At 40.2% G+C, this 27,941-nt stretch overlaps 1 protein-coding gene across 3 annotated transcripts; it reads right to left on the minus strand.

Moving 5' to 3' along the window:
• Positions 1-411: 411 nt before the first annotated feature.
• LOC117924020 (urease) lies at positions 412-27,897 on the minus strand. Of its 3 annotated transcripts, none has more exons than XM_034842678.1 (19): positions 27,729-27,897; positions 27,356-27,644; positions 26,727-26,800; positions 26,043-26,088; positions 25,424-25,529; positions 25,038-25,180; positions 17,765-17,875; positions 17,253-17,416; positions 16,591-16,963; positions 16,386-16,494; positions 15,031-15,170; positions 14,718-14,855; positions 14,545-14,636; positions 11,580-11,709; positions 5,218-5,376; positions 3,871-4,038; positions 1,381-1,515; positions 995-1,066; positions 412-799 (listed from the first exon to the last, which is right to left on the minus strand). In XM_034842678.1, the coding sequence occupies exons 2-19, from the start codon at positions 27,479-27,481 to the stop codon at positions 578-580; spliced, it is 2,508 nt and encodes an 835-aa protein (XP_034698569.1). In that variant the 5' UTR covers positions 27,482-27,644; positions 27,729-27,897; the 3' UTR covers positions 412-577. The 3 variants fall into 3 exon arrangements, with proteins under 3 accessions (XP_034698569.1, XP_034698494.1, XP_034698642.1); XM_034842603.1 differs by having other exon boundaries at positions 27,356-27,487; positions 27,729-27,896; XM_034842751.1 differs by having other exon boundaries at positions 27,356-27,490; positions 27,729-27,896.
• Positions 27,898-27,941: the final 44 nt, after the last annotated feature.

Consider the following 27,941-nt stretch of genomic DNA (forward strand, 5'->3'; position numbering starts at 1 on the left):
CACATGGGTTTCAAGCACTGTGACAGACAATAATGGGGCACAATGCATCACAGGATGGAGCACACTGGAAAATTTTTATCATCCTCTACAAATGATTCTGGATCATATATGAAATATTCTCTAGTCTAATTTTTTACAACAGAGATCCTAGTGGAAGATCACATCATAAAATCAAAATTTGAGAATTTCATAATTTTTTACTAACTGATATCCATTGCAAGGCCATTTGTTACAATCTCTCTTACCTGCAACCGCATGTTGAAAAAGAGGTATAATTGGAGAGGGACATGCTACTCAGTTTTATGCTTGACTCTATATATAGATAATTTCATGTGTTCATACAAGTGAGAAAGATCAAATGAAAATATTCACCAAGAAGGCATCAATAATCTAATAAGAAACACTAGCAGATAAAAGATCAGAACACATCCATTTGGCATATTCAGCATGCCAACCATGATTCTGAAAATGATACTTTTATTATCTTTTCGGTAGGGTCATTGATTATTTCAATTTTGTGAATTCTTTAGTTCCAGAAAACCAGCAAAGTAAATGCCCCAATGAGTTATAATGTTGCCTAAAAGAGGAAGTAATTCCGAGAAAGGGGAACTGTGGTGGCAGCAGGGCAGCTTAGAGTCACACCATCTGCTGTCACTGTGTATGTCTCTGGATCCACCGTGATCACAGGAAGAGCATCATTGAGCTTCATATCAAGTTTGGTTAGTCTCCTCACATTGCCAACAGCTTCCACCCTCTTTGTGAGTCCATAATGGGTTTTTATTCCACATTCTGCAGCAACCTGTTGATGAAAGGGAAAAAAAGTTTATTTATTATTATTCCTATTGTTGTTGAATTATTATTAGAAATAGAGAGAGAGAGAGATGTTAAAAAGTCATAAAAAAAAAGCTGTTTATGTATATTAATACTATTGTTGTTGAACTACTATTATTATTATTAGAGAGAGAGAGAGAGAGAGAGAGAGAGATGTTCATGCCTTGCTGACAAAAGCAATAGAGTTGGCACTTCCAGCCTTGCCAAATGCTCCAAACATGGGTCTCATCATCACCTGCATCAGATCATGTTTTAATAAACAGGGAAAGTGATCCATTCATATTTCTCTTATGTTCTTTATTCATCTGAGTGGAAAGCCCCTGAATTTCACTTCAACACATAAGGTGATTCTAAACCATCCAATTTCTGGACTTATTTTTGATGCATACAGATTACAATAATCTGTGTGTTGGGATCCAGTTTGGAATCATGAACACTGGCACAGGCATTCATTAAATTGCAATTTGCTCATGAACAATGTAAACAGGGTGTTTCCACTTTCTTTTCCCTTCTCAGTATGTTATAAATTCATTAATAAAAATAATTTACCGGTTCAGGTGTAGGGATGCTAGCATTTGGATCACCCATGTTAGCCCATGCAATTACACCACCTTTTATCACCATTTCTGGTTTTGCCCCAAAGAAAGATGGATTCCAGAGAACAAGATCAGCCACCTTCCCCACCTGTGGAAACACAAGATACAACATCAAGGATGAGTAAACAATTTTGGTAATGTAACTCAAGGGTGGAACCAGAGTATGATCTCTGTAAACACACACAAGCAGCTGGACTGTATGCTATATCAGCATTTCTCATGATTTTATTGAAACATTTTTTGTTTGTCTTGTTTCCTACATCCAACATTCAAAACCACCTGAGAAGATTGGCTTATGAAAAGAAAAAGGAAAAGCCATTATGGGACAGTCTCAAGGGCCAGACGTTGGCCTGGTGTCAAAACCGAGTCAGCCTGAAACAGAAGTGAAAAGAAAGGACATTTTTCCACACTGTTCTAGTTTTACTCACTTTTGATAGGTTTTCATGTAGACATGGCCTTTAGTACATATTCCATTTCTTTTAAGAGGGTTTACCTATTATAGGCTACTGAGAACCGATGCTTTTGTCATCATGCAAATGTTCTACCTCATAGTCAACTACTCTTCATTATGCTGTCCACTAAATTCAGTTGACCAAATACATCTTAAGTCAGTATCAAGAAAAGCTCATGACACATCATCTGATGGTTACCTCATGTTAATCCAAATGTAGGCAAAAGAAAATCATCTGTATCAGAGGACATAACCGTTTACTAATTTGGAGCCATCACTAATTTGTGAGATTGCACGTGACTGGTTACTGAATACAGAGGAACAGAATCCGTTCATAAAACTTCTATGGTAAGGACACTGACCACAACAAATATTCTGAAAAATGATGATCAAATAGGGAAGGCGGCCTAGGCTTATGTCTTAAATCTAATTTTGCCTCTTGTTGAGCTATAATAAAAACTAATTTCTCCAACAGTGAGATGAACTGAAGTTCATGTGAGCTTGGGAGAGGTCAAGTGTACATCAGGAGATTTGACTTAAAATCAAAGCAAGAATGCTCTTGTCTGCACACTGTTCTCTAACTTCAAGAGTCTCCCAAAAAAAAAAAAAAAAATTAAATTAAATACTTTGCATATTTTTTCAGAATTACAACTTAGCCATGGGGTCAACAGCCACAACTTCATAAGTGCCACCTGTGGCAACTCCGGTGCCAAGAGTCAACACTTTTGGACAACTGAAACTATTTTATAAGACTAGCAGCAGCCATGGACAGGGCACATCAGGCTCCCTCTTATGTGAAGACTGCCTCAAATGGCCTAAGCAAAGCAAAGGTGTAAGTGGAAAATCAAAAACTGATAAAACCAATCCAACCCAACCAGAACCAATAAAAGTAGTTCAGCCTTCAATAATCATGAAATGAAGCTCAGCTCATTTTTGGAATTATGGAAACCAGCTTAGTTTGGTTTTTCAGTTTCCTAGCTCAACTGATAGAACCAAACTGAACCCATACTCCAAAATTTGTATTTCTTGTAATCTACAATTGCTTGATATTGTACAAGTTTATTTACATTCATTGCTACATATACTATGTGGACTTTATTAAAGTAGTTCACTGTTATTGAGCTATGACCTCAACCGACTTTTAGATACATCCATTATATTTTGGGCTTGAATTCCAAATCCAAATGTGATAGGCCTGCATCCGGGGAGCAGGGCATAGGGAGGTGAGTTTCAAAAAAAATTTAAAAACCTATTAAGACCCAAATTAGAATGCATCCAACCTCTGCATCTAAACCAAACTAAACCAACCTCAACAAGCTTGGTTTGGGTTGATTAAAGCATGAATTGACCATGTTGGTTCAGCCAATTTTTCTACCAAGACTGACCAAACTGAACCTTTTTACACCACTAAAGCAAGGCCTGGGCCAACCTTGGGCCTTGGATTACATTCACAAGTTCAATCCTAAAAGCATTAGTAAGTCCATTCCTGACCTAACATTATAAATATCATTATATGATAATCTTATTTTTCACTGCCTGTTTGCTGCACCTGGACATTTGCTCCTTTGAAAAGGCCACGCCTGCAAGCATGTACGCAACCTAACTCTGCAAATGACTAGGCCATGCCACACAGACCAGTTGGGGAAAACAGCCCAAGACCACCTTGACACATGACATGTCTTTCAGATGGCAAGAGGAACAAACAAGCAAAATGCCTAATAGTGATAACATGATTGTGAACAGGATGAACCTACCAAAAAAAAGATTGTGAACAGGATTTTATGTTTAAGTTATCCTGGGCAGAAGACAGAACGATAGATTCCATCCAATGCATGTCTGACAGATACACTTCTCTGTTCAGAATATAATTGTTGTCCATGAAATAATATCCATACTTGAAATTAATTTCTTTTAGCTCAATAAATCTAATGATTTATCCTTTCGTCAGGTCAAGTTGGAACAGAACTTGTAACAAAGTTAGAGCTAAAATACCTCAATGGAGCCAACAAATCGTGAAAACCCATTAGCTATTGCAGGATTTATAGTATATTTTGCAATGTATCGTTTAATTCGGAGGTTGTCGTTATCCACTCCACTAGCATCAAGTGATCCTCTTTGTAACTTCATCTTGTGAGCAGTTTGCCAGGTTCTAATTATCACCTAGTGGAACAAATAGCATCTCAATAAAGCCTAAGCTCTCAGATATGAACATCATTAAGAAAAGGTACTCTAAAAAATTTCAAATGAAGATAATAAGAATAAATGTTAGAAAGAGTGCTTTTGCTCATCATTATGCATTCTGCAAACACTTGTATCCACATCCCATCAATTTTTCATAACAATTGTGTTGATAACATCATCAAATAAATCTTTTGTTCTGCAAATGATTACAGTATTGCAAAACAAAGGCTTTATTGAAAGGATAATCCCTTTTTTTTTTGCCTATTCCCTTTCCCCTCTATTCTTTGTCCACCCAACCCCACCGCCAAGCATAAAATTAACTAACAAGAAACTCCAGATTCACATTTGTAAACTACTTTAAAATCTCAATATATTCCACAAATTGATTCTACCTCTGGAGAGAATGATTTGGCAAAAGTTTAAGCCTTACATGGGATTTAATCTTTCTGCTTTATGCTTCATGAAATGATACCAATTCCAAAACCAAACTTTAACATTCAGCCAAAAATCTTAAAATAAAATAACTATAAAAGACTAGAAGTAATATAAATTTAGAAAATAACCACCAAAGCCTATTTTCTATTCAAACATAATTAACGTTAAGCTCCATTTGTTTCAACAGAAAAATAAACCTAGGATTGAAGGTCTACCAATGCAGGTTCAAGAGCTACATTTCATCATGACATTGATCTTAAATGCTACATTGTAAAAGACTCAAAGGATGAGAAGAATACAGTGCGGATAGCCACCTGTTCGCACGAAATATTGTAAAAGAAGCCATTCACCTTAGCAATTATCAAATTTCTCAGCAAGTAAAGTTCTCTTGAACTATAAGACAAAACATGACTGAATTTTCTAAACCATTTTCCTGGTCTACTTTTTCCCATTAACAGAGGCAGCCTCATTGATTACTTAACTGCTTTGACGTCAACATCAAGCTATCATAGGTAATCAATAACATAGTTTCATAGAGTAGTTATCAGGTGACCCTATGTTCTTATGTTTCACTGACAGCATTTTCAAACATCTAACATCAACAGTAGCTAGGAACACAAAATGGTAATTAGACATATTAAATCAATCAGTAAGGATTCATGAGAATAAAATGTATCGCAAGCATCAATTTCATTAAGAAAAAGCAAATGTGGGTTCACAAACCTCTCCGATGCGACCCATTGCCTGTGAATCAGAAGCTATAATGCTAATTGCCCCCATATCATGCAAAATGTCTTCGGCAGCAATTGTTTCAGCTCTTATTCGCGATTCAGCAAAGGCTACATCTTCTGGAATGTCCTTATCAAGGTGATGGCATACCATCTGCATGTAATCAGATCAATTTACAAGTCAACTGTCCAAAAAGTTACCACTTATCTTCATAATCTTTTCATACCAGCAATGGTCGACTGGATTTCTTTCTTCACTGCCATGATTTACAACAGGTATTAGGATTTACAAGAAGTGAGTTAAAAGAAATTAGGGTTTAGGAATGAGAGAGAGCGAGAGAGCGAGAGAGGCTGCCAGCGGTGAGAGTGTTCGTCGCGCGGAGAATCGGAGGAAAAGGAAGACGAGCGGTTTCGGGGTAGAGTCCAAGACCTTTGAGCTGGAAATGGTGGAGAGGGGAGGAAAAACCCTAATAATCATAACGAAAAGTAAGAAAGGGGTGTCGTCTTGGGTGCGAATGGGGTTGAATAGCGTAGGGCTGTTCATGGAAGGCTTACATCAGTGCATCGAGGATGCGAAAGAAGGAAGATGGGAAAAGGGCTGGAAGGAGAAGGGGAGAAGCTTCTCCCTGGTGCGTGATGCTAACAGGGCGGGTTGCTTTCTGCGATTAGGGGTCGTCGATTTGGAGATGAAGAGATATAGCATATGTATCCCAAAGGGCAAAGGGGATAAGGGGGGATGGATAGCGATGGTGGAGGCTCTTCGCAAGATGGATATCAGTATTGACAAAAAGGAACAAGAAGAAGAAGTGAGGGTATTGGGAAGGTTGTGTCTGGATATGGTGAAGGGAAGATCGTTTGCGAACACGGTGAAGGGTTGGTGGAATAAGGGGTCTAATAACCTTCGAGTGGAGGTGGAACGGGAGGAGTTAAGTAGAAACCTTAGCAGGCTGGAGCATTGCCTGATTGGAAGTTGGATCCTTAGCAATGCAAAAGGGGAAGATCTAGAAAGCTTGGGTTGGGAAATGGCAAAGGCCTGGGGATTGAAAGGCAAGATGGGGGTGGCAAGTCTGGGAAAAGGACGAGTATTACTGGAATTAGAGTTTGCGGAAGAAGCAAGGCGGGTTCTCCTCTCTGGTAATAAGGCGGTGGGAGGAGTTCAATTGGACCTGGAGCGTTGGAATCCAAGATCGGGTTGTTTAGAAGAAGGTGAGGCAAGAAAGGAAGTGTGGGTGAGGATATTGGGGCTCCTAATCTCGCTATGGGTCCCGTCGGTGTTGAGAAGGGTGGGAGATGCGTGCGGTGGGTTTTTAGACGTTGACCCACAGATGGAGAGCATGGAGGACTTGCAGTGGGCTAGGATATTGGTTAGATCGGACGGCAAGAATCTCCCTGGCTCGATGGAGATAGGGGTTGAAGAGATGACCTATATCCTAACCCTATGGTGGGAGGCGGTGCCGTCGTTAAGGCAAGAAGAGGAGAGGAAGCGCAGCCTATGGAGTCGTCCAAGAGGGGAGGTCAGAGGTGATGAAGATGCACGCACCGGGTCGTGAGTGGAGGAGATGGCGTGTGCGGGGTTCAAGGCGCAGCGTCAGTCAGAGGATGGGACTGGACGGTTGACGCAGGACGTGGGCTTCACTGCGATGGGCTTCTAGGCACAAGTGGGCTTGTTGCAGGGGCCCGGCTCGAAGACTGGGCCCGCGGTTCCAGGCCGGGAGTTGAATTGAGCTAATTGGCCCTCGTTGCCATTAGGAAGTGAAGCCTCAAAGGGGGTTCTGCTTGGGCCGCGGCAGCCCAGAAGCTCGGGGCGGGTTGCAGGCTTTGGACTAGGCTATCTTCATAAGGGGAAGGCCATTTCGTCCTAGGCCCATCTCATGGACAATGGGCTCCTTTTAAAAGCCTGTCTCTCTACCTCCAACGGTCATAATAAGGACGACAACCTAGAGAGAGAATTCGTCAGATTCAGAGAAGAAGAAATGGGGAGAAGACAGCAGCCGGATCTAAACCATCCAAGAGCAGAAAGGATGCTAGAGGAAGAAGACGCGAGGTATGGTTTAGCTATGAATCTGGGGGGTTTTAGGGCACAAGGGTCTTCCTCTTCTAACTTCTTTTGTTTTGGTCGGACTCCGGAGAGGGAGTTTTACGACCATTCTGGGGTGCGAAGGGAGGGATTTCAGAATGCAAGTGGGTCACAAAGACCAAGTGCAGAAGAACATATAGGGAGAGGGGATGACTATTGGGACTTGGTTGAGGTCAACAATGTCGACCCTTTGGAAAGAAATTTGGGGTGGACTATAGGCCAAACTGAATTCCAATAGGGTAGGAAGGAAGAACAGTTTAATTGGGAGGAGAATAGTTTGGTTAAATTTAGTCACTTTCTAGGTTTCTCAACGGAAGGATTGGAGAAGGAAATCCTAAGTTTCTTGGGCAAAATCAGGAAAATGAGGGAGAAGATAGTAGGTAAAGGTCTGTTGGAGACTTTAAGGTTTGAAAGAGAGCTCAAGAGACTGGAGTGCTCTGTTAATTATGAGAGGGATACTAAGAAGAAAGGCCCTACCCAGGGTAGAGGGAACCAGAGTGCAGTTGTCCAATGAATTTAAGAATTTTGAGTTGGAATGTGAGGGGAGTGAATGATAGATCCAAGAGGAAAGTAATCAAGTCAGTTATCAGAAATCAAAAGGTGGACTTGTTTTGTATTCAAGAGACAAAGATGCAAGTTATGTCTAAATAGGTGGTGAGGAGTTTAGGGTCAGGGAGATTTCTTGACTGGAGGGTGTTGAATGCTATGGGGACGGCAGGGGGTGTCTTGATTTGTTGGGACAAAAGATCGCTGGAGATTTTGGGGGTGGAAGAGGGCCAATTTTCCATCTCCTGTAGATTCAGGAATGTGGGAGATGGAGGAACCTGGGTGTTCACGGGGGTCTATGGTCCTTTCTCCGGAGAAGAAAGGGAGTGCTTGTGGGAAGAGTTTGGGGCAATTAGAGGATTGTGGGAGGAGCCTTGGTGTTTAGGAGGCGATTTCAATACAATTCTGTACCAATCTGAAAGAAGTAGAAATGGGAGGATTACCTCAGCTATGAGAAGGTTTGCCCAGATCATAGATGACTTAGGGCTAGTTGATGTCCCATTGCAAGGGGGATCTTTTACTTGGAGTGGGGGGCTCAATAATCAATCGTGGGCCAGGTTGGATAGGTTCCTAGTGACTCCCAGTTGGCTAGACCAATACAGTAGGGTTCATCAAAGAAGACTGTCCCACCCAACATCGGATCACTTCCCGATTCTGCTTGAGGGGGGAGGGCTAAGGAGAGGTCCTTCCCCTTTCAAATTTGAAAATATGTGGCTCAAAGTTGAGAGGTTCAAAGACCTGATAGAGGGGTGGTGGCAAGGGATAGTGGTTAGAGGCAGGCCGAGCTACAGGTTAGCTGCTAAACTGAAGGGATTGAAACAAAATTTAAAAATTTGGAACAAGGAGGTTTTTGGAAGATTGGAGAGAAACAAAGTTGAAGCTCATCAGCAGGTGGAGCGTTGGGATTTAGTGGAAGAAGAGAGAAGCTTAACAGAGGAGGAATTAGGTCACAAAAAGGAAGCCAAGGAGAACTATGCAAAGTGGGTGTCGATGGAAGAAGTGCACTAGAGACAGCTATCAAGGGAATTATGGCTAAGGGAAGGGGATAGGAACACGGGGTTTTTCCACCGTATGGCCAATGCCCGTAGGAGAGTCAATGCCCTGGATAAAATTAAAATAAATGGGGTGAGGATTACAGAGGAACAAGAAGTGAGGGAAGGAATTGCAAATGCATACCAGCAGCTTCTCTTTGAAAACTCGGGTTGGAAGGCGGATATAGGGGGTCTTTTGCTGAAGCAGATCAGCCAATCAGAAGCGGAAGCCCTTGAGCTTCCATTTTCTAAGGAAGAAATCTATGCAGCCTTAATGGGGATGAATGGGGACAAAGCCCCGGGTCCGGACGGATTCACGATGGCCTTTTGGCAAAGTTGTTGGGAGATTGTCAAGGAGGACGTCTTGGATATGTTCAAGGAGTTCCATGAACAGAACTCCTTCATTAAGAGCCTAAATCATACATTTTTGGTCTTGTTACCGAAGAAAGGGGGGGTGGAGGACTTGGGTGACTATAGGCCTATCAGTTTGCTTGGGGGATTGTATAAATTATTGGCTAAGGTGCTGGCCAACAGGCTTAAAAAAGTCATAGGAAAGGTGGTTTCTTCTGATCAGAATGCTTTTATTAAGGGGAGACAGATTCTTAACGGCTCCCTAATCGCAAATGAGGTAATAGATTCTTGGCAAAAGAGGGGAGAGAAAGGCTTAATTTGTAAATTGGACATTGAGAAGGCGTATGATAGCATCAATTGGCAATTTTTGCTAAAGGTCATGCAAAAGATGGGATTTGGGCCAAAATGGATAGGATGGATGTGGAGTTGTATCTCCACTGCCAAGTTCTCAGTGCTGGTGAATGGGGTACCAGCTGGGTTCTTTTCAAGTTCAAAAGGGCTAAGGCAAGGGGACCCTCTTTCCTCCTACTTATTTGTCATGGGAATGGAAGTTCTAAGTGTGCTAATCACGAGGGCCATTGAAGGGGGGTTCATCTATGGCTGTAGGATATGGAGAAGAAGAGGGCAAGCTGTCAATATTTCTCATTTACTGTTTGCGGATGATACAATCGTATTTTGCGAGGCAAAAAAAGAGTTTTTGACGTATTTGAGCTAGATCCTCTTTTGGTTTGAAACAGCCTCAGGGTTAAAGATTAATCTGGAATAAAGTATGGTCATTCCGGTAGGTAAGGTGGAAGGGGTGCATGAGATGGCTGTTGAAATAGGGTGTAGGGTGGGACAACTGCCTGCTGTTTATTTGGGGTTGCCCCTTGGGGCGTCTAATAGGGCCTTTTCCGCGTGGGATGGGGTGGAGGAGAAAGTGAGGAGGAGGCTTGCCCTTTGGAAACGCCAATATTTGTCCAAAGAAGGGAGAATCACTCTTATAAAGAGTACGCTGGCCAGCATTCCCTTGTATCAAATGCCGTTATTCCGTATGCCTAAATCAGTGGCAAGAAGGCTTGAAAAGCTTCAAAGAGACTTTTTGTGGGGAGAAGCCAATGGGGGGAACAAAGCACACTTAGTCAAATGGGAGGTGGTGTGCGCGGATAAAAAAAAGGGAAGGTTGGGGTTAAGGAAGCTTGTTTGTTTGAACAAAGCTCTTCTAGGCAAATGGATTTGGAGATTTGCGCGTGCTAAAGAGGAGCTTTGGAAAAAAGTGCTTGAGGCAAAGTATGGGCAAGAGGAGTTTGGGTGGAGGACAAGGAAGGCAAATGGGGTGTTTGGAAGGAGATCTTGAAGGAGTCCGCTTGGTGTTGGGAAAATATGGTGTTCAAGGTGGGAAAAGGCAATAAAACAAGGTTTTGGACAGATCCTTGGTGCGGGAATAATGTGTTGTCCCAAGGCTTCCCGGACCTCTTTTCCATGGCTACCCAAAGGAATGTCACAGTGGAGGAATATTGGGATCAGAATTTGGGTCAAGGAGGGTGGAATTTAAGGCTGTTAAGGGACTTTAATGATTGGGAGTTGGGTATGGTGGGCAATCTGTTAGTTGAGTTGAGGGAATATAGAGTAACTTTGGAGGAAGACTCGGTGTTTTGGAAGGAAGGAGAGGACGGGCTGTTTAAAGTCAAGAAAGCGTATAGTGTGTTGGCAAATACTGAAGGAGCTGATTTCCCTCATAGCAATGTTTGGGTGGACAAAGTTCCAACAAAAATTGCTTTTTTTGCTTGGGAAGCTGCTTGGGGGAAGGCCCTCACTTTGGATAGGCTGTAGAGAAGAGGGTGGCAATTCCCTAACTGATGTTTCTTGTGTGGGTGTGAAGAGGAAACGATCAATCATATTTTAATTCATTGTACAGTGGTAAAAGGGTTGTGGGATATCATTCTTGTGTTGTGTGGTGTACAGTGGGTCTTTCCAGAATCTGTAAAGGAGTATCTATGTAACTGGAAGGGCTCTTTTGTGGGGAGAAAAAGGAAAAAATTGTGGAAGTCCATTCCGCTATACATTTTTTGGATAATATGGAAGGAGAGGAATAGGCTAGCTTTTAAAGGGGGAGTGTTAGCATTTCAGAAGTTAAAAACTTCGTTTGTGTACAATATTTGGGGTTGGGCTAAAGTGTACATTGATATGGAGTCGAATTCCCTAATAGGATTCTTAGAGTGGTTAGCCTCCAATTAAGGGTTGGGTTGTTTTGTTTTTTGTTTGTGAGGCCATAGCCGTCTCGTATACTCCCTATATGCTTTGCGGCTTTTAAGCCTTCTTTAATATATGTGCTTGCTTATCAAAAAAAATAAATAAATAATCTTTTCATACCAGCATGTCAAGGTGCTCATCTATGGTATTGGAAGTGAAAGGCCGTGTTGGGTTTGTGGATGAGGGTAGAACATTTTTCACACCACATACTCTGATGATATCTGGAGCATGACCACCACCAGCACCTTCACTGCACAAAAAGATACCGACATATGCATCAAAAGTCTGACAAAAAGAAACCAAAAAGTAAAAGGCTATAGAATCTATCCTATTTTCAGAAAATGAGAAAAGCCATATTTACCATAAAAGTTGTAAACTGAAAAGTGAAACAAGTTCACAACTCAGAAAAATTTGACAAAGGACAGTGAAAGGTCAGAAAAAGACTTAGGCTAGGCAAAAAAAAAAAAAAAAGCTACTTTTTACCACAGAAGGACAAAGATATCAAACCACAGATGACATAAAATAACCACCTCACTGCAGCCAACGCTAGATGACCAAGGTGACAATTCAACTGATAATGGCAAGCTATCAAGATGCAACAACTGGAGGAAGCCAACAAAGGCCAGCAAAAAGGTTGCAACCATCAATAGAACTATGACCCTCAAGGTCACAAACCATCAAGAGACTAGGACCTTAAGGCATTGGTGTCATATATTAGGTTAGCACCAACTTCCACAAGCTATCCAAAACAACATGTACTCATTTTCCAGCACAAAGAATTGTCAGGAAGAGAAAACAGACCCCAAAGTGTTATCTTCTCCACAAGAATTCCAGGGTTTTGAGATCAAGCAAAATCACCATGAAATGGTGAAAAAAAATTCCAATACTTGTAAGGGAAAACTATCCAAAATCGGGAGATAATTCTTCTCAAGACACTTACCAGAGATATAACTAAAGAAAAGTGTGAAGTGTCTAAAAACACCTAGGAATGAGAAATGAAAAAAGAAGCCCTATGAGGAGCTCCAAGATCTGTAACCAAGAATGGTAGGCCAAGAGATGAAAGAGAGGATTTGTAATACCTTTTTAAGAACATGGAAACTGCTTTTGGAACATGAAAGATAAGCAATAGGAATTTCTTATTCAAGAGCTGTGATCATATGTTTCAAGAAGGCTCTATGTCTTTAATCAATTTTGTAGATTGGTTGGGTTTCTATTGAGGGAGAGTAGTTTTTTGCTTTCCCTCTTTTGTTTTGCCTCTTGGTGCCCATTATATGCATCCCATGTACTCTAGCACGCTTGTTCTTTTGGCGCTTTTAACATATTCTCTTGTTTGCCTATCAAAAAAGAAAGGGCAGTCAAAATCACTATTCAAGAAATGGCAGCATGAAAACCAAATGTCCATGAACCCCCCCCAGAAGAGGGCTCTCCATTATCAATGTCACCATTTAGCAAACAGCTCTAGTTCTCAATGAGTCAGGGTCTGCCAAACAGAGTGCTTGAGGCATCTTCTACTCAAATAAAACAAAAAAAAAAAAACACATGCTCACACAACAGTTCAAGTTGCTAATCAAGGAAACATGATCATTTGCCCTCATGAATCACTTTAACTCGTTTGACCCTTGGTGTGCTCTGCACTTATTTAGAATATAAGCCTAGAGGTTTCATCAATTGAGGATAATATAGGGGAATGCTATCTAATATGGTTCAACTAAGCGTAGGGAGAGCAATGAATACAACCATATGGAGGAATGACATGATTGACCTTCAAGTTCACAAAATTAAAACAGGGAGGCACAGGAGAACCATGATTGAGGCAGTGAGAAACAACATCATTACTACAGATTCAATCAAGGATATGATCCTAGGGTTCAGAGAAGCAGGAACCTAGGAGTCACTCAAGGAGGTAAAGTACCAAACATTTGTGTTTAACCCTTCAGAGGCCACATATGGTCAAACTTAAATGCAAAAGTAAGAAAATTCTGGTGAATAAAAAAAATGGACTTATAATTAAATATAAATTATGTAAGAAAACAGATTGAAATCAATGATTCAAGTCATGTAACATACTTTATTGAAATTGAAATTGCTTGGTTTAAGCAAGTTATTTTCGACTGCTAGAGAAAATTTGTTAGACTGACTAAAAAGGAAAAAACCAATATGATAGGATGTGAGCAAGAAGATACCCAAATTGAGGTAAATTACCAAAAGGGCAATGGAAGGATGAACTTCTATGACATATTCAAGTATGTAAGAGAAACTTGCAGAAAGATTGTTCCATTGTCTCTTAATGGACCAAATATTACGTATGCAATCAGATTGTCTCTTAATAAACCCAATAATACTTCCGCAATCAGTGTTGTTAATCAACATATGCATTCACCACCTTCTCACCATCTAAAGGCTGCATAAAAGATATTGAGGTACTTCCTGACAAAGGTATTCTGTAATGATGATATTGGCATTTGAAAATTGCAAAGTAGAAATGGAATGATGAGAACTGAATTCTATCAAACCTTTGTTGGTGACAATCTTGTAACTTGCAAAGCAGAAAATACTAAATAGTAGGAAGGTCCAATGCAGAACTAAAGTCCAGAGTGACAACCCATAGTTATCAGTGGGCTTATTTGGCTGAAGATTTTCTGGAAGAACTAGGTGTAGAAGACAAGCTACACTTGCACTTGGGTTCCCTTCTACCCATGAGTTTATACTATGACAGTAAAGCTTCATAATCATAGCAAATAACCTGGTTTGCTATGGCAAGAGGAAACACAGTAAGATAGATTGACACTGAGCAAATAAGACTCAAGTTGGGTGAGATGTGTCCTCCGCTTATGAAAATCAGGGATCATCTAGTGGATATTCTTACTAAGGGAGTGAGAGTTCATGTGTTTCACTGGGTGTTAGGCAAGTAGGGCATGTGTGATTTTTTAATATACAAGCATCAACTTAAGAGGGAGTATTGGAGTGTAATTAGTTAATAAGTAGAGGACCGATTTATGATTGGAATAGAATCCATTCCTTTCATCTCTTTTTTTTTCGTCTTTTCTTTTGTACAAAACAACTGTGGAGGGGATGCAACTTGTACCTGTGGTAAGTATGAATAGTTCTATCTTTAAACGCAGCAATTGTATGTTCCACAAAGCCAGACTCGTTCAAGGTGTCAGTGTGGATATTAACCTGTAACAGAAAGTAAGAAAACTAGCTACAACTGCAAGTAACATAAAAGTTTAAATAAATAAATAAATAAAATAAAATAACCTGGATGTCATATTGTTCTGCAACAGTCAAACAATTATCTATTGCAGCAGGAGTAGTTCCCCAGTCCTCATGCAGCTTCAGACCCATTGCTCCAGCCCTAATTATTTCATGTAGCCCGTCTGGTTTGGCACTGTTCCCCTAAATCAACAAAGATTTGTTACTTAACAAGAGAGGAGACTTCAGAATTGCAACTACCTAGACATTATATAATTGGAAGTCCTTCAACAGATCCAAATGTGTGCTTCAGCATCTTGACCATGTGAAAGCTATAAAACAAACAAAGAAACTATAAGTTGCAAATAATGAAGCACACTTTTCCTGTGAAACCAAAATTCAGTGGCAGGTCATCAGTTGATTGCAGCATAAATTTCATATGTGAGGCTGCTGGTGTACAAGTAGTTGCACGAGTTCCATCAGCAGGTCCCGTTCCACCGCCCACTAATGTTGTGATGCCTACATATATTTATGGAAAAAGAAAATGAAGATGATAAAAAGGGAAGGGAAAATGGTTTAACCAGCACAATGAAAAATGATCCACCATATCATCCAGATTCTGCTACAATCAAATACATAAAAGTTCTTAGTCACTAGTTGCTGCCTTAACTACTATGAACAGACTCATAGGGTTCCTTTAATCCAATGTGAGGAATTTATTAGTATTATGAAGACCCAAAACCCAAAAAGAAACTAAAATTAGGTGCTAAACTTGAAGCTAAATAACTATGGGACTACAGTCACCAGGGATTTAAGAAATATAAAAAGAAAAGGCTTTGATAGGATTTAACTACAATAGCTATTACAATCGGGTAATGTAAACTTTTAGCTACTAGATACATCATATTCCTCAACCATAAGGACTTTCAGTTTCTCCAAATTGCTATTACAGGGAACATCCATTTTGAAAGCACCAGTTATCCCCACAGTAGTCCCTATGGCTTACATGGATACTAATCTGTTGACTCATGATTGAAGACTTGAGGTATGTCTAATCTGATGTACAACACCTCTCTGATCTTCATGTCCTTCAGCCTTGACAGCAAGAAGAGATGCCATCATCATGACCATATAGGCCTTTTAATAACCTAGGAAATATTTGAAAGATGTACAAAATATTTTTGTGTGTGTACACTTTGTCCAATTGTCAATTGCTCATAACAATAAACTGAAGAAGATTCAAGAGTTGGTGCAAATAATTCTCCTTGGATTGGTATCCAACAACACACTACTACTCCCCGTGTTGCTTGTTTATTTGGATAGCAATATTTGTCAGCATAGTCTCCAGTGAAAAAATTAACCTTCCATACAGTTCTGATTCAGGCTAAACATCACTTAGTTTGCATGAAGCACCATGGTCATATTGAGTTGTGGATCTTATGGTAGCACTTAGATAGCATGGAACTGCTCTTGCTGTGTCAAACAAGAAGCAGAGGTGAATACTGGTACCTATTTCTTGTTTTGTGTAAAACAAGTGCAAAATAATTGCTTTGATATAAAATAAATGACTTCGATAGTTCACAAGAAATTTCATCAAACACAAATATTTTGGACATTATAAATAGAATAAATTCACGATCAAGACATGACAAGCAATTGCAATACATTCTAACATGTTAATGACAAAATCAACACTTCACAGGCAAGGTACTTCCAGTCATGCAGAAATCTCACCACTTGATATGGCTTCATAGGCCAATTGAGGGCATATAAAGTGCACATGGCAGTCTATGGCCCCTGCAGTCACAATCATTCCTTCTCCAGCGATGACCTCGGTGCTAACCTGATTTAAAAGAAAAAGGAAGTACAAGCAGTGCCCATTAGCACGATTTGAAATCATATCTCCACTACTTCCATTGCATAGTCAGATGGAAACTACCCCAATGATCATGTGTGCACCATGCATAATATCTGGGTTGCCTGCTTTTCCAAGAGAAACAATAAGACCATCTTTGATACCAATATCTGCCTTGAAAATTCCAGTGTAGTCAATGACCACAGCATTTGTGATGACAGTATCCACACATTCAGCTGCTGCATACATACAAGCCTGCCCCATTCCATCCCTTATAACTTTTCCCCCTCCAAATACACATTCATCACCATAGACAGCAAAATCACTTTCAATTTCAGCATATAATTCAGTGTCACCAAGCCGAATTTTGTCACCAGTGGTGGGGCCATACATGTTAGCATATGCCTCATGAGACATTCTTATTGCTAAATCAGGATCTTCTCCAATGACACCTTCACTGCAAAATCAGTTCTGGGCTGAGGTAAGACACTAGCTTTTATCCTTAACCACTTTTCTGGTGGCCTAGGCATACTCAAATAAAAAATAAAATAAAATCTCAACTTCTAGTGACCGGAAAACAAAGTTATTTCCTACCAAGGAACAGGTGGAAAAATAAAGGAAGATGTACTAGATAGAGCTGAATGGTGAAAAAGGTTGAAATGTAAGGTTTTGATGGATTGATTTGAGATTTAGAAACTGAAGTTGAAAACAAGCAGTACAAAAAGGCTCTGCCAGAAATTCAAGACCTGACATCTGCTTCTTCTGAATGCCCAAATCCCACCATGCTTTCGGATTCCATCACTGCTGTGATATTAGTATCATCGACAGGACCGTCGATAATGCAATTTCCTCCTCTGATCACTTGCTTACCTCCAATCCTTACAAGTGAGACTCTTTTTGTTTCCCCTGGCTGGCAAAGCAAAACAATTTTTTAGAATAAACTTATTATTCATGCAGGGTATTTCCTGGCTAACAACATGCACTGTTCCTACATTTTTACATTACTTTCCAAATATTTTATCTCTATACCTCTTACCAACCTTTACATTCTAGAGCATCAATCTATATTTTACCCCTAGTCTAGTCATCTTCAACTAAGACATATGTCAGAATCAATTGACAGCAACTTGGAAGAATATCTTTGTACTAAGAGGAGATGAAAATGAAGAGCAATCATTTCAACTGCATTAATCCAGAACAATCAGCCCTTTATACAGACATGGTGAAAATAATAAATCTATAGAGGTTACATCTCAACCTCAAATCGTGTAGCTGTCCCTGCTGGTATATTGAGCCGCATGCCATGTGCTTTCCTTCGATCAAAGACCAAGGCAGGGTTCACCTCGATGAAGTGATAGTGACTACCAACCTGAATACAGAAACAAGGCTGAATGACTAAAAAATTCACTGCTACCGTCTCAATAAAGTTGTACAGGAAAACAGCAGAAAAGGTATTCCACCAATGAAAAAAATATTATGTTATTTCGGTTCAATTTTAGTATTCAAAACAAAATTAATGTACAAGAAAAAACCTCAAAGGCCTTTACATGTAATGACACGACAGAAAATAAAAACTTATTTTGGAGCAAAAAGAAAAATAATTAATCATGAGATGTAATATTTAGCATGGTGTTTTCACTCACAATAATCAAAATTGCTTGGCATCAGGGTCTACAAATGTAGACTAGATGCCTGATGTATCAGGATGAACTCTTAAACATACCTATCAATATTGCTTGGCATTAGGATTGTTTGATTTTATTAGCTGGCTCAAAAAAAGAGCATGGTGAAGTCTGAGTTTTGGATTTTGGTTGAGTTTGGAAAATGCAAGATTTTTGGCTTTCGGTGAGGGTCTGAGTTTCAACACTCTATAGTGTTTTGAATCTTGTTTGGAAAAGATGATTTGTAATCAGTCGGTTGTAGTGGAGAGAAAGGTTTTCCAGGTGAAGTCTGAAGACTGCAATGGAGGAAAGTGGATTACAATAACAGAGAGAAGCCGAGGTTTTGTGGTTTCTTTAGGTTTTGGAGAGGAGGAGACGGGTTGGTTAGTGGAGCAGTTAGAGAAAGCTGTGGATTTGGAGGCTTCCAGGGGTTTCGTTCGAAAAATGAGGGGCAAGACTAGGACTCATCTGATGGAGATATGTTTTAATAGCAGAGGGAGATATATGAAAATCACAGAATATGTTGCAAAGAGAAAACCTTTGGTCTTAGTTGTTCCAAGAGGTGTTAATGGCTGTGGGTGGGAAAATCTGAGGAAGGTGATTGTTTCAGTCCAAGAGTTCTCTGTTCAAGCTGAAAGAGATTCGAAGGAGAAGCAAAAAAAGCCTCATGAGTGCAAAGGAATGTATAGAGGTGAGCGGTCCTATGCTGATGTGGTTGCAGAGAAAGGAACGAGGAATGGTGCAGAGATGCCAGTTGGAAAATGGGCAAGAGCTGTGGTTTGTGAAAGTAAAAGGAAAATACGAGACTGGTATGAGGTTGGAAAAGCTATAGCGAGAAGAGTGGAGATAAAAGGAATGGTGTCTGTAACACCCATTTCTGCTTACAAAGGGTGTTTTTTTGTGGAATCTGCAAGGAAAGCTCAGTGGATTCATGATCAAGGGAGCTTCACTGCGAGAGGAGAGGTTATCGCTCTGAGGAGATGGTCGCCAAAAGAGAATTCAGTCGTTAATGGAAAATTTAGACGGGGGTGGTTGGAACTAAGAGGTCTCCCTTTCCACCTATGGGATGAGGTGCAGTTGGGACACATTTTGCAGCAGTGGGGGAGGGTAACGAAGGTGGCGAGGAAATCTTTAAAGCTTGTTGATCTGACGAAGGTAACATTGTGGGTGGAGATGCTTCCATATGTCGTGCTTCCAGCGCTATTAGAGGTAGAAGATGGAGAGTGTACATACATGGTTGCAGTTACAGTCACCGGAGAAGATGACGGAGAAGACTCTATCAGGCCTGAGTCGAATCGCAGCAAGGACGAGCTGAGGTCAGCCGGGGGTTGCGTCTTTCAGAAGCCACAGAATGCTGAGGGGCTACGAGGTATTGACAGGACCTTTGAGAGCCATAGCTGGATGCCTCGTCATCGTTCCTATTTTCGTTCTTCAGATTCAAAATCGGCTAAGGGGGAGAAAGGAAAGGGAAGGTGGATGACGGGCCCAATGGCGGGAAGCAATATCGGGCCAACTTCAGACGCCTTTGAAGCCTGTTGTGAATGGGCCCAATTTGGGGTGAAAGATTTTGGGCCCCTAGCGGGTCCAGCCCATAAAGAAACCTCTAATGGCGGCCCAGATGCATCTTCGTCTTCAAAGCTCCTAAGACCAGGGCTCACTGCAAAGAATAAAATGTCGGAAGCTCTTCTCCAAGTGTCGGCAAAGCCGAAAGGATCTTCAGTCTCCGTAAGGCACAGAGCAAGAAGTGGGCCGCCGAGATTTGAGGAGGCGTCTTCTACCCCGAAGCGAACCTTAGAAGGAGGTGGCTCACTGGAGACAAATCGAGATGCTTCTCGGGGCAAATCTCACTCCAGAAAGAGCCATCTCTCCACTGGTTTTGAAACATCCAAAGTTTCTACCGGCGAGGCAGAGGGAGAAGAGGGGATTTTGCAATGCGATTTGTTCAATGAGGTGCGTACCCCTTTCTCAGCTGTATCTGAGCGAGATCTTCCTCTGTCTGGGGCTTTTGAGCCAAATCTTATTCCCGAAACCTCTGTTTCTTTGGTTCATCCTTCTCGCTGTCGGTCTTTTTCTTCGATTCCGTTGGAGTCAAGCTACGCCGTTCAGCGTGGTTCAGTTTTTATCTCTCCTGTGGTGTATAATAACCATCGTGGTGGTGCGTCCTGTTCGGAAGGTGTGGTAGTTCCCTTAGAAACCTCTAACCGTAAATTTAAAGACCAACCTCTCCTTAGGGAAACTCTTAGCAACCCTGAGGTGCATGGTGTCTCAGGTGAGGCCTCGTTCCCAGTGCTAGAACCTTCCACCCTCCCGTTGGAAGGTTTTCAGGTTGAGGGGCTTACGCCTCGGAAGATGGTCAAGGTTCAGTCGGTTCTGGAGAGTTTGAGGGTTAGAATTGTCAGGGATAATGAAAAAGGTGTGGAAGGAGAGAACAAGAGTGCTTTCTCTGAGGACAAGGTTTATTCCAGAAGAAAGAAGAAAAAGGACTCTGGAACTCGAGGAGAGGATTAGTTCTGGGTGTGAGTTGTGTTGGGTTGTTTTTGTTTTCATGAAGATCTTAAGTTGGAATACAAGAGGTTTAGGATCTAGGAAGAAAAGGAGGACTGTGAGAAGGTTTTTAAGTACTCAAAACATAGATGTGGTGATGCTTCAGGAAACAAAGCGTGAAATTTGGGATAGGAGGTTTGTGAGTAGTGTTTGGAAAGGTAAAAGTCTGGATTGGGTTGCTCTTCCTGCTTGTGGGGCGTCGGGGGGGATTGTGATATTGTGGGATTCGATTAAGTTCAAGTGTTCAGAGAAGGTGTTAGGATCTTTCTCTGTTACTGTAAAATTGAACTCTGATGAGGAAAGGTTTTTTTGGTTAACCTCAGTGTATGGCCCGAATAAGGCTATGTGGAGGAAGGACTTTTGGATGGAGCTTCAAGACTTGCATGGTCTGACTTTCCCAAGGTGGTGTGTAGGAGGGGATTTTAATGTGATCAGGAGGATATCTGAGAAGATGGGTGACTCTAGGTTAACAGTCAACATGAGGTGTTTTGACGAGTTTATAAGGGAAAGTGGTTTGTTGGATCCCCCTCTTAGGAATGCGGCTTTTACATGGTCAAACATGCAAGTCGATCCTATTTGCAAGAGGTTAGATAGGTTTTTGTTCTCTTCTGAGTGGGATTCTTTTTTCTCTCAAAGTATTCAAGAGGCCCTTCCTAGATGGACCTCTGACCATAGCCCAATTTGTTTGGAAACTAATCCTTTAAAATGGGGGCCGACTCCTTTTAGGTTTGAGAATATGTGGTTGCTCCATCCTGAGTTTAAAGAGAAGTTTAGAGATTGGTGGCAAGAGTGTACGGTTGAAGGTTGGGAAGGTTACAAGTTTATGAGGAAATTAAAGTTTATTAAATCAAAGTTGAAAGAGTGGAATGTAGTGGTCTTTGGAGATTTAAGAGAGAGGAAAAAGCTCATTCTTACGGACTTAGACAGAATTGATCGAATTGAACAAGAAGGGAATTTAAATCTTGATCTGGTTTCGGAAAGGACCTTAAGAAGGAAGGAGCTAGAGGATTTGTTATTGAAGGAAGAGGTTCAATGGAGACAAAAATCTAGGGTTAAGTGGATTAAAGAAGGGGATTGCAACTCTAAGTTTTTTCACAGAGTGGCCACTAGAAGAAGAAGCAAGAAGTTCATAAAGTCTCTGATTTCTGAGAGGGGGGAGACTTTAAATAACATTGAGATTATTTCTGAGGAGATTGTAAATTTCTTTGGGAATCTCTATGCCAAACCCGAAGGTGAATCTTGGAAGATTGAAGGGATTGATTGGGCCCCTATTTCTGAAGAGAGTGCAAGTTGGTTGGATAGACCATTTTCTGAAGAGGAGGTGCGAATGGCTGTTTTCCAATTGAATAAGGAAAAGGCCCCTGGCCCTGATGGCTTTACTATAGCAGTTTATCAAGAGTGTTGGGATGTGATAAAAGAGGATCTAATGAGGGTGTTTTTTGAGTTCCACACTAAGGGGGTAATAAATCAAAGTACAAATGCGACATTCATTGCTATGGTGCCAAAGAGAAGCCAAACTTTTAAATCTCAGATTATAGACCTATTAGTTTGTTACAAGTTTATATAAGATAATTGTTAAGGTCTTATCAGGGCGTTTACGCAAAGTTCTTCATGAAACAATCTTTGGCTCTCAAGGAGCCTTTGTGGAAGGAGACAAATTTTGGATGCTGTATTGATAGCCAATGAAGTGGTGGATGAGAAAAAGGTCAGGGGAGGAAGGGGTAGTCTTCAAAATTGATTTTGAGAAGGCCTATGATCATGTGGATTGGGGCTTTTTAGATCATGTGCTTCAAAGGAAGGGGTTCAGCCAGAAATGGAGATTGTGGATGAGGGGTTGTTTATCTTCTTCTAGTTTTGCTATCCTAGTTAATGGAATGCAAAGGGTTGGTTAAGGCCTCTAGAGGTTTGAGACAGGGAGATCCTCTTTCTCCTTTCCTTTTTACTCTAGTAGCAGATGTTCTAAGTAGGTTGATGATTAGAGCTGAGGAAACTGGGTTAACTGAGGGTTTCCTAGTGGGGAGGGATAGGACTAGAGTGTCCTTGTTACAGTTTGCTGATGATACCATATTTTTCTCTAAAGCCTCTTTGGACCTTCTTCAAACCTTAAGATTATCTTTTGGTTTTTGGGCAAGTATCTGGTTTAAAAATCAACTTAGAAAAAAGCTCCATTTCAGGTATTAACATTAGGCAGGAGGTGTTGTCTAGTTTGGCTTTGGTTTTGGAGTGCAGAGTGTCAGAGTGGCCTTTGTCTTATTTAGGCCTCCCTTTGGCTTTTGGGATCCAAAGACAATAGGCTTTTGGGATCCAGTGATTGAGAGAATTTCGAGGAGGCTGGATGGGTGGAAAAATGCCTATTTGTCTTTGGGAGGGAGGATTACTTAATTCAGTCTTGTCTGTCTCACATCCCTAGCTACTTCCTCTCCCTTTTTAAAATCCCTGTATCTATAGCTTCAAAGATTGAGAAGATGCAAAGGGATTTTCTTTGGTCCGGGGCCGGGGAAGGGAAGAAAGATCACCTAATCAGATGGGAGGTTGTTAGTAGACCAAAGGAGATGGGAGGGTTGGGCTTTGGGAAGACTTCTATGAGAAATATTGCCCTCTTAGGGAAATGGCTTTGGAGGTTCCCTAGGGAAAGGAGCGGTCTTTGGCATAAGGTTATTGCGAGTATATATGGGACACATCCTAATGGATGGGACGCCAACATGGTGGTTAGATGGTCTCACAGATGTCCTTGGAAGGCTATTGCTCAAGTTTTCCAGGAGTTCTCCCCTTTTGTCCGCCTAGTGGTGGGCAATGGGGAGAGAATTCGGTTTTGGGAAGACCTTTGGTGGGGAAACCAAACTTTGTGTTCTCAATTTGCTGATCTCTATAGAGTTGTTTCTGTGAAAAACCTCACTGTTTCAAATGTTCTTGACAATTCCTTACCATTGTCTTGGAATTTTAACTTTCGCCGCAATCTAACGGATTCAGAAATTGATCTCCTTCAGAGATTAATGTCCTCCCTTAATTCTGTGCTTCTTTCCCCTTCTTCATCAGACTCAAGAGCGTGGTCTTTGTCTTCGTCAGGCTCGTTTTCAGTGAAATCTTTTTTCTATACCTTGTCAAGAGTTTCAAGTCTTTACGTTCCTTCCGGCCAAGTTTTTATGGAGCTCAAAGTCCCTTCGAAGGTTAAGGCTCTCGCTTGGTTAGTAGCACATGGGAAGGTAAACACTAATGACAAGTTGCAATTGAGAAGACCCTACAAAGCCCTTTGTCCTCAATGGTGCATTCTTTGCAAAGGAAATGGAGAGTCGGTTGATCACCTTTTTCTTCATTGTCCCGTTACCATTGGACTTTGGCACAGGTTGTTCAATCTAGTAGGTATGATTTGGGTCCCTCCAAGGAGCTTGAGGACATGTTGGTTATTTCTTTTAAAGGCTTGGGAACTCATTAAGAGGCAAGACACTTTGGCAAATTGCTTGCCTTACTTTGATTTGGATGGTGTGGCAAGAAAGAAACAACAGGATCTTTGAGGATAAAGAGAGAACGGAAGAGATGGTTTGGGATTTGATCCGGTTTTATTCTTCTCTTTGGGCTTCTTGTACTGAAGCTTTTAGAGGAGTTCCTCTAAGCATTCTACAACTCAATTGGATTGGGGTTTGCGTTTCAAGAGTTTGAAGTTTGTTGGGGTTTCTTTGTTTTTTAGAGTTCTATTGTTGGGTGTTTTCCTTGGTATTTGTGTAGGAAGGACCTCTCATCCTTCCCTTGGTTTTTTTCTCTTTCTTTTGTCTCTTTTTTCTCTCTTGTATTTGTTCTTTTATTAATTTAATCTTCTTTGTTTCTGATCAAAAAAAAAAAAAAAATATTTAGCATGGTTGCCCCCAATGCCCGGCTCAGGTGGTGAGGAGTTGGGATAGGCATGACGAGCTTTCTGGTTCAATTTCCATGCACCAAAAACAAAGTCCAATAACAAAAAGACTATATATACAACAAGATTCAGCATGTAAAAAAAAAAAAAAGAAAAAACAATTAAAACTCACTTTAGCTAGTGGAAGAATCAAATTTTTTGGGAGAACTCCAGAAGGAAAGCTAAAGTCAGAATAATCAAAAGAAATTAACACTGCTTCTAACTGGCTCACATCCAGTTGTATTGATAAAAAAATATGCAAAGCATTCTTCTTAGCCCCATTTCACAATTAACGCTTCATCTTCTTAGTCGTAGTTAACTATATACTTCCTACTTGCGAATAAACCAAATATAAGGTAGCATTGCTTAAAGCAGATTATTCAAAAACGGAAAAAGAAGCAAATGCTACAAAAAAGAATTGACAAATTAAAAGAACCCACCTGAATCGGCCTGTCTCCAGTGTTGGTGACTCTGAGGACTATTGCTTTCCTGCAAGAGTTGAGCATAATAGTTCCACCTCCATATCTTATTTCACCAGGAATTCTATCATCTTCCATGTCAGGAAACTTGTCTACTGAAGGAACTGCAGAAGTTACTTTCTTCCATCAATGCCCACAAAAGAAAAACTAATGAGATATAAATTCATATAAACTCTGGTTAACATTCACTCCATTAGCATTTATAGAAAAATAGGGCATTTGAATGGGTTGTTCATTGGCAATAGTTCCTTGCTTTGACAAAAAGATTTCAGAAGTACACAACATAGATTGAACAAATCCCTTTTGAAAGAATCACCAAACTTCATAAACTAGTGCAACCCCTTTACCTGGAAGAAAAGAACCATGTAAAGCTAAATCCAGATTTCCATTTTCACTGGCAATGGCATCATGAACTGTTATTAACTTTGTCCCATCATGAAATGTTCCCTCAACCTAAATATGAACTCAAAACATTCAAGAAAAATAAAGTTTCAGTAAGTAAAATGATGACATGTTTGACTAAAATTCAACAGCATGTATTTGGTCTCAAGCTTTTCAGAAGAATAGTGATTTAAGAACTTTGTTTTCCTAAGTTGAGAACATATTGTTTAATCTTACATGCAGTATAAAACTAGTAGGCAAGCAGATAAGACCTCCAAACCCCAAAAGGAGAAAAACTTGTCTGGACAGTGAAAACAAAGTCTCCAGATGAAGTAATATTTATACCAAAAGAAAAAATAGATTGATCTATAAAGATGATCCCAGTAGTTGGGAGAAGGCTTTCTGGTTCCTGTTCATTGAAAAAGGAAAACATAAAAGAGAATTTTCATGTACTAAACATTCCAACATTAACTTGCCAAGATAAATCGTTAGCTACACTAGATAAAAAATATGGAACAATTTAATGACGATTATTGGTCAGTTGAGAAGGATGTTTCATTATTAACTACAACATGGGCTTATTACCTGTACAGTATGCAAGAGGTGTGGAACAGCTGGAAGAACTTGTCTCCTGTTAACCAAGAAATAAAATTTCTACTTTGTAAGTTAGAAATTCTGTTCCTTTTTTCTGTTTGTTAGAAGAAAAAAAAAATGCAGAAAACAACCCTGAACAGAGAAGCATTAAGTTAAACAAATAATCACAGTATAGGGCCTGATATGCAGAACAAAATAGAAGGGGAATTGTTATTATACTTACAGATCTCAGATTCTACTCAATTGAACTCAATGAAACTTTATTGTGTCTATATTCTCTATTTCATCAGTACTTAACAGTTCGGACAATCAGTCACCATTTTTAAGCAACCCATTTGGTGCTACCAAAAAATATTTTGAGATCCAATATTGCTTAGTGATTTAGGTGGACCTTAATGTTCAGTTGAAAAATCATGCAACAAGATAAATGACTCGAGACCCACATAAGAAACCCAACACTTTTATCCCTATTTATCTCTTTACTCTTAACCCACTCTGAAACAGCCTTCAAATTCATTTTGAAGCTAAGTGCTTATATTAGCTTTCGAAGCAGTTTCAGCTTTAAATCTGACACCTCTTGGCATCACTGTGTGATTTCCAAGTTAATTCCTCATTGTGTTCAATGCAGAAAATAATTTTAGAGGAAAAAAACAATGAGCTCGAGCTACATCATACCTTCCCAAAAGTTGTTTCCCTATGTCCATCAATTCCGCCACAGTCTTCTCACCCTCACGAACAAAAGCCAAAATCTATAATCATACAAAAAATACCTAAGGAACATTAGAATTGTCTTTTTCCCAAGTAACTCTTACATTAAAAAAAAATTGCAGCCTCTGTGTGAATGGATATATGCTAGAAGGAAAAAGGCCTTATCCCAAATTTCAGGATTAACTATAAGAATCTTCTTCGCTATTCTGTTTTGTGTATCTAAGGTCATAGTAAATCATACTAAGATAAAAATTTGGAGAAAAACAAACACAAACTTATACAAGGCACCACTTTCTTAGGAATGATTTGAAGTATGAAATCAGAAGTTTACTCCATTGCATCAACCCAAAAAAGAAAAAGAAAATATATATAAAAAAAAAAAATGCTTTGAGGGAAGAAACACACAGTATCAGAATTTACAATACAAGGAAGCTTTCTACATCGATCAACGATCGAACACTGACTATGCAACACTAGGACCATGAATACAACCCAGAACCAAATTGATGTGAAAATCATGAAAACAATGATTTAAAAACTCGTGGCGGAAAATCAAAAGATTGAGAAGGTACACGAGAAAGAGATATGTGACCCACCTGTGAGGCAATGAGGGCTACGGCTTCAGTGTAATTGAGCCTTAGCCCAGAAGCAAGACGCTTCTGAGCAAGAAACCCAGCATTGTGAAGAAGCAGTTTGTCCACCTCTCTTGGACTCAACTTCATCCTTCACTGCTGCTCTCAAAATCCCAATCACCAATCCAACACAAGAAATGAATCAACGACCAGCTTACAGTAGAAGTCGAGCAATTACAAATTTACAATATCAATCTTCCAGTATCATCTCCGCCCAAATGTTCAATCATAAAATTTTGATACAATGAAAAATCTGTTTTAAAATCCCATCAACATCGCCTATAGTATTAATCTTCTTGATAAGAAACAATTCATGGAAAAAAATTGAAGTGGAAACCTGAATGAAAAAACAGATCAGATTCTTGAGTGAATTTAGCAATAGTATTGCCAAAACCAACTACGCCTTCAATCTTTCAGCAACAAAACCGCTGGCCAACGGCTGATTCACCAAAGAATTCTCTTAGTCATTTAGACTTACCATTCTATCTAATGTTTGGGAAATTTTGAGAGAAAAATATAAGGAAAGATGATATAGAAAAGAAAAAAAAGT

The sequence above is a fragment of the Vitis riparia genome, chromosome 1, assembly GCF_004353265.1.
Source record: "Vitis riparia cultivar Riparia Gloire de Montpellier isolate 1030 chromosome 1, EGFV_Vit.rip_1.0, whole genome shotgun sequence".
NCBI lineage: Eukaryota > Viridiplantae > Streptophyta > Magnoliopsida > Vitales > Vitaceae > Vitis > Vitis riparia.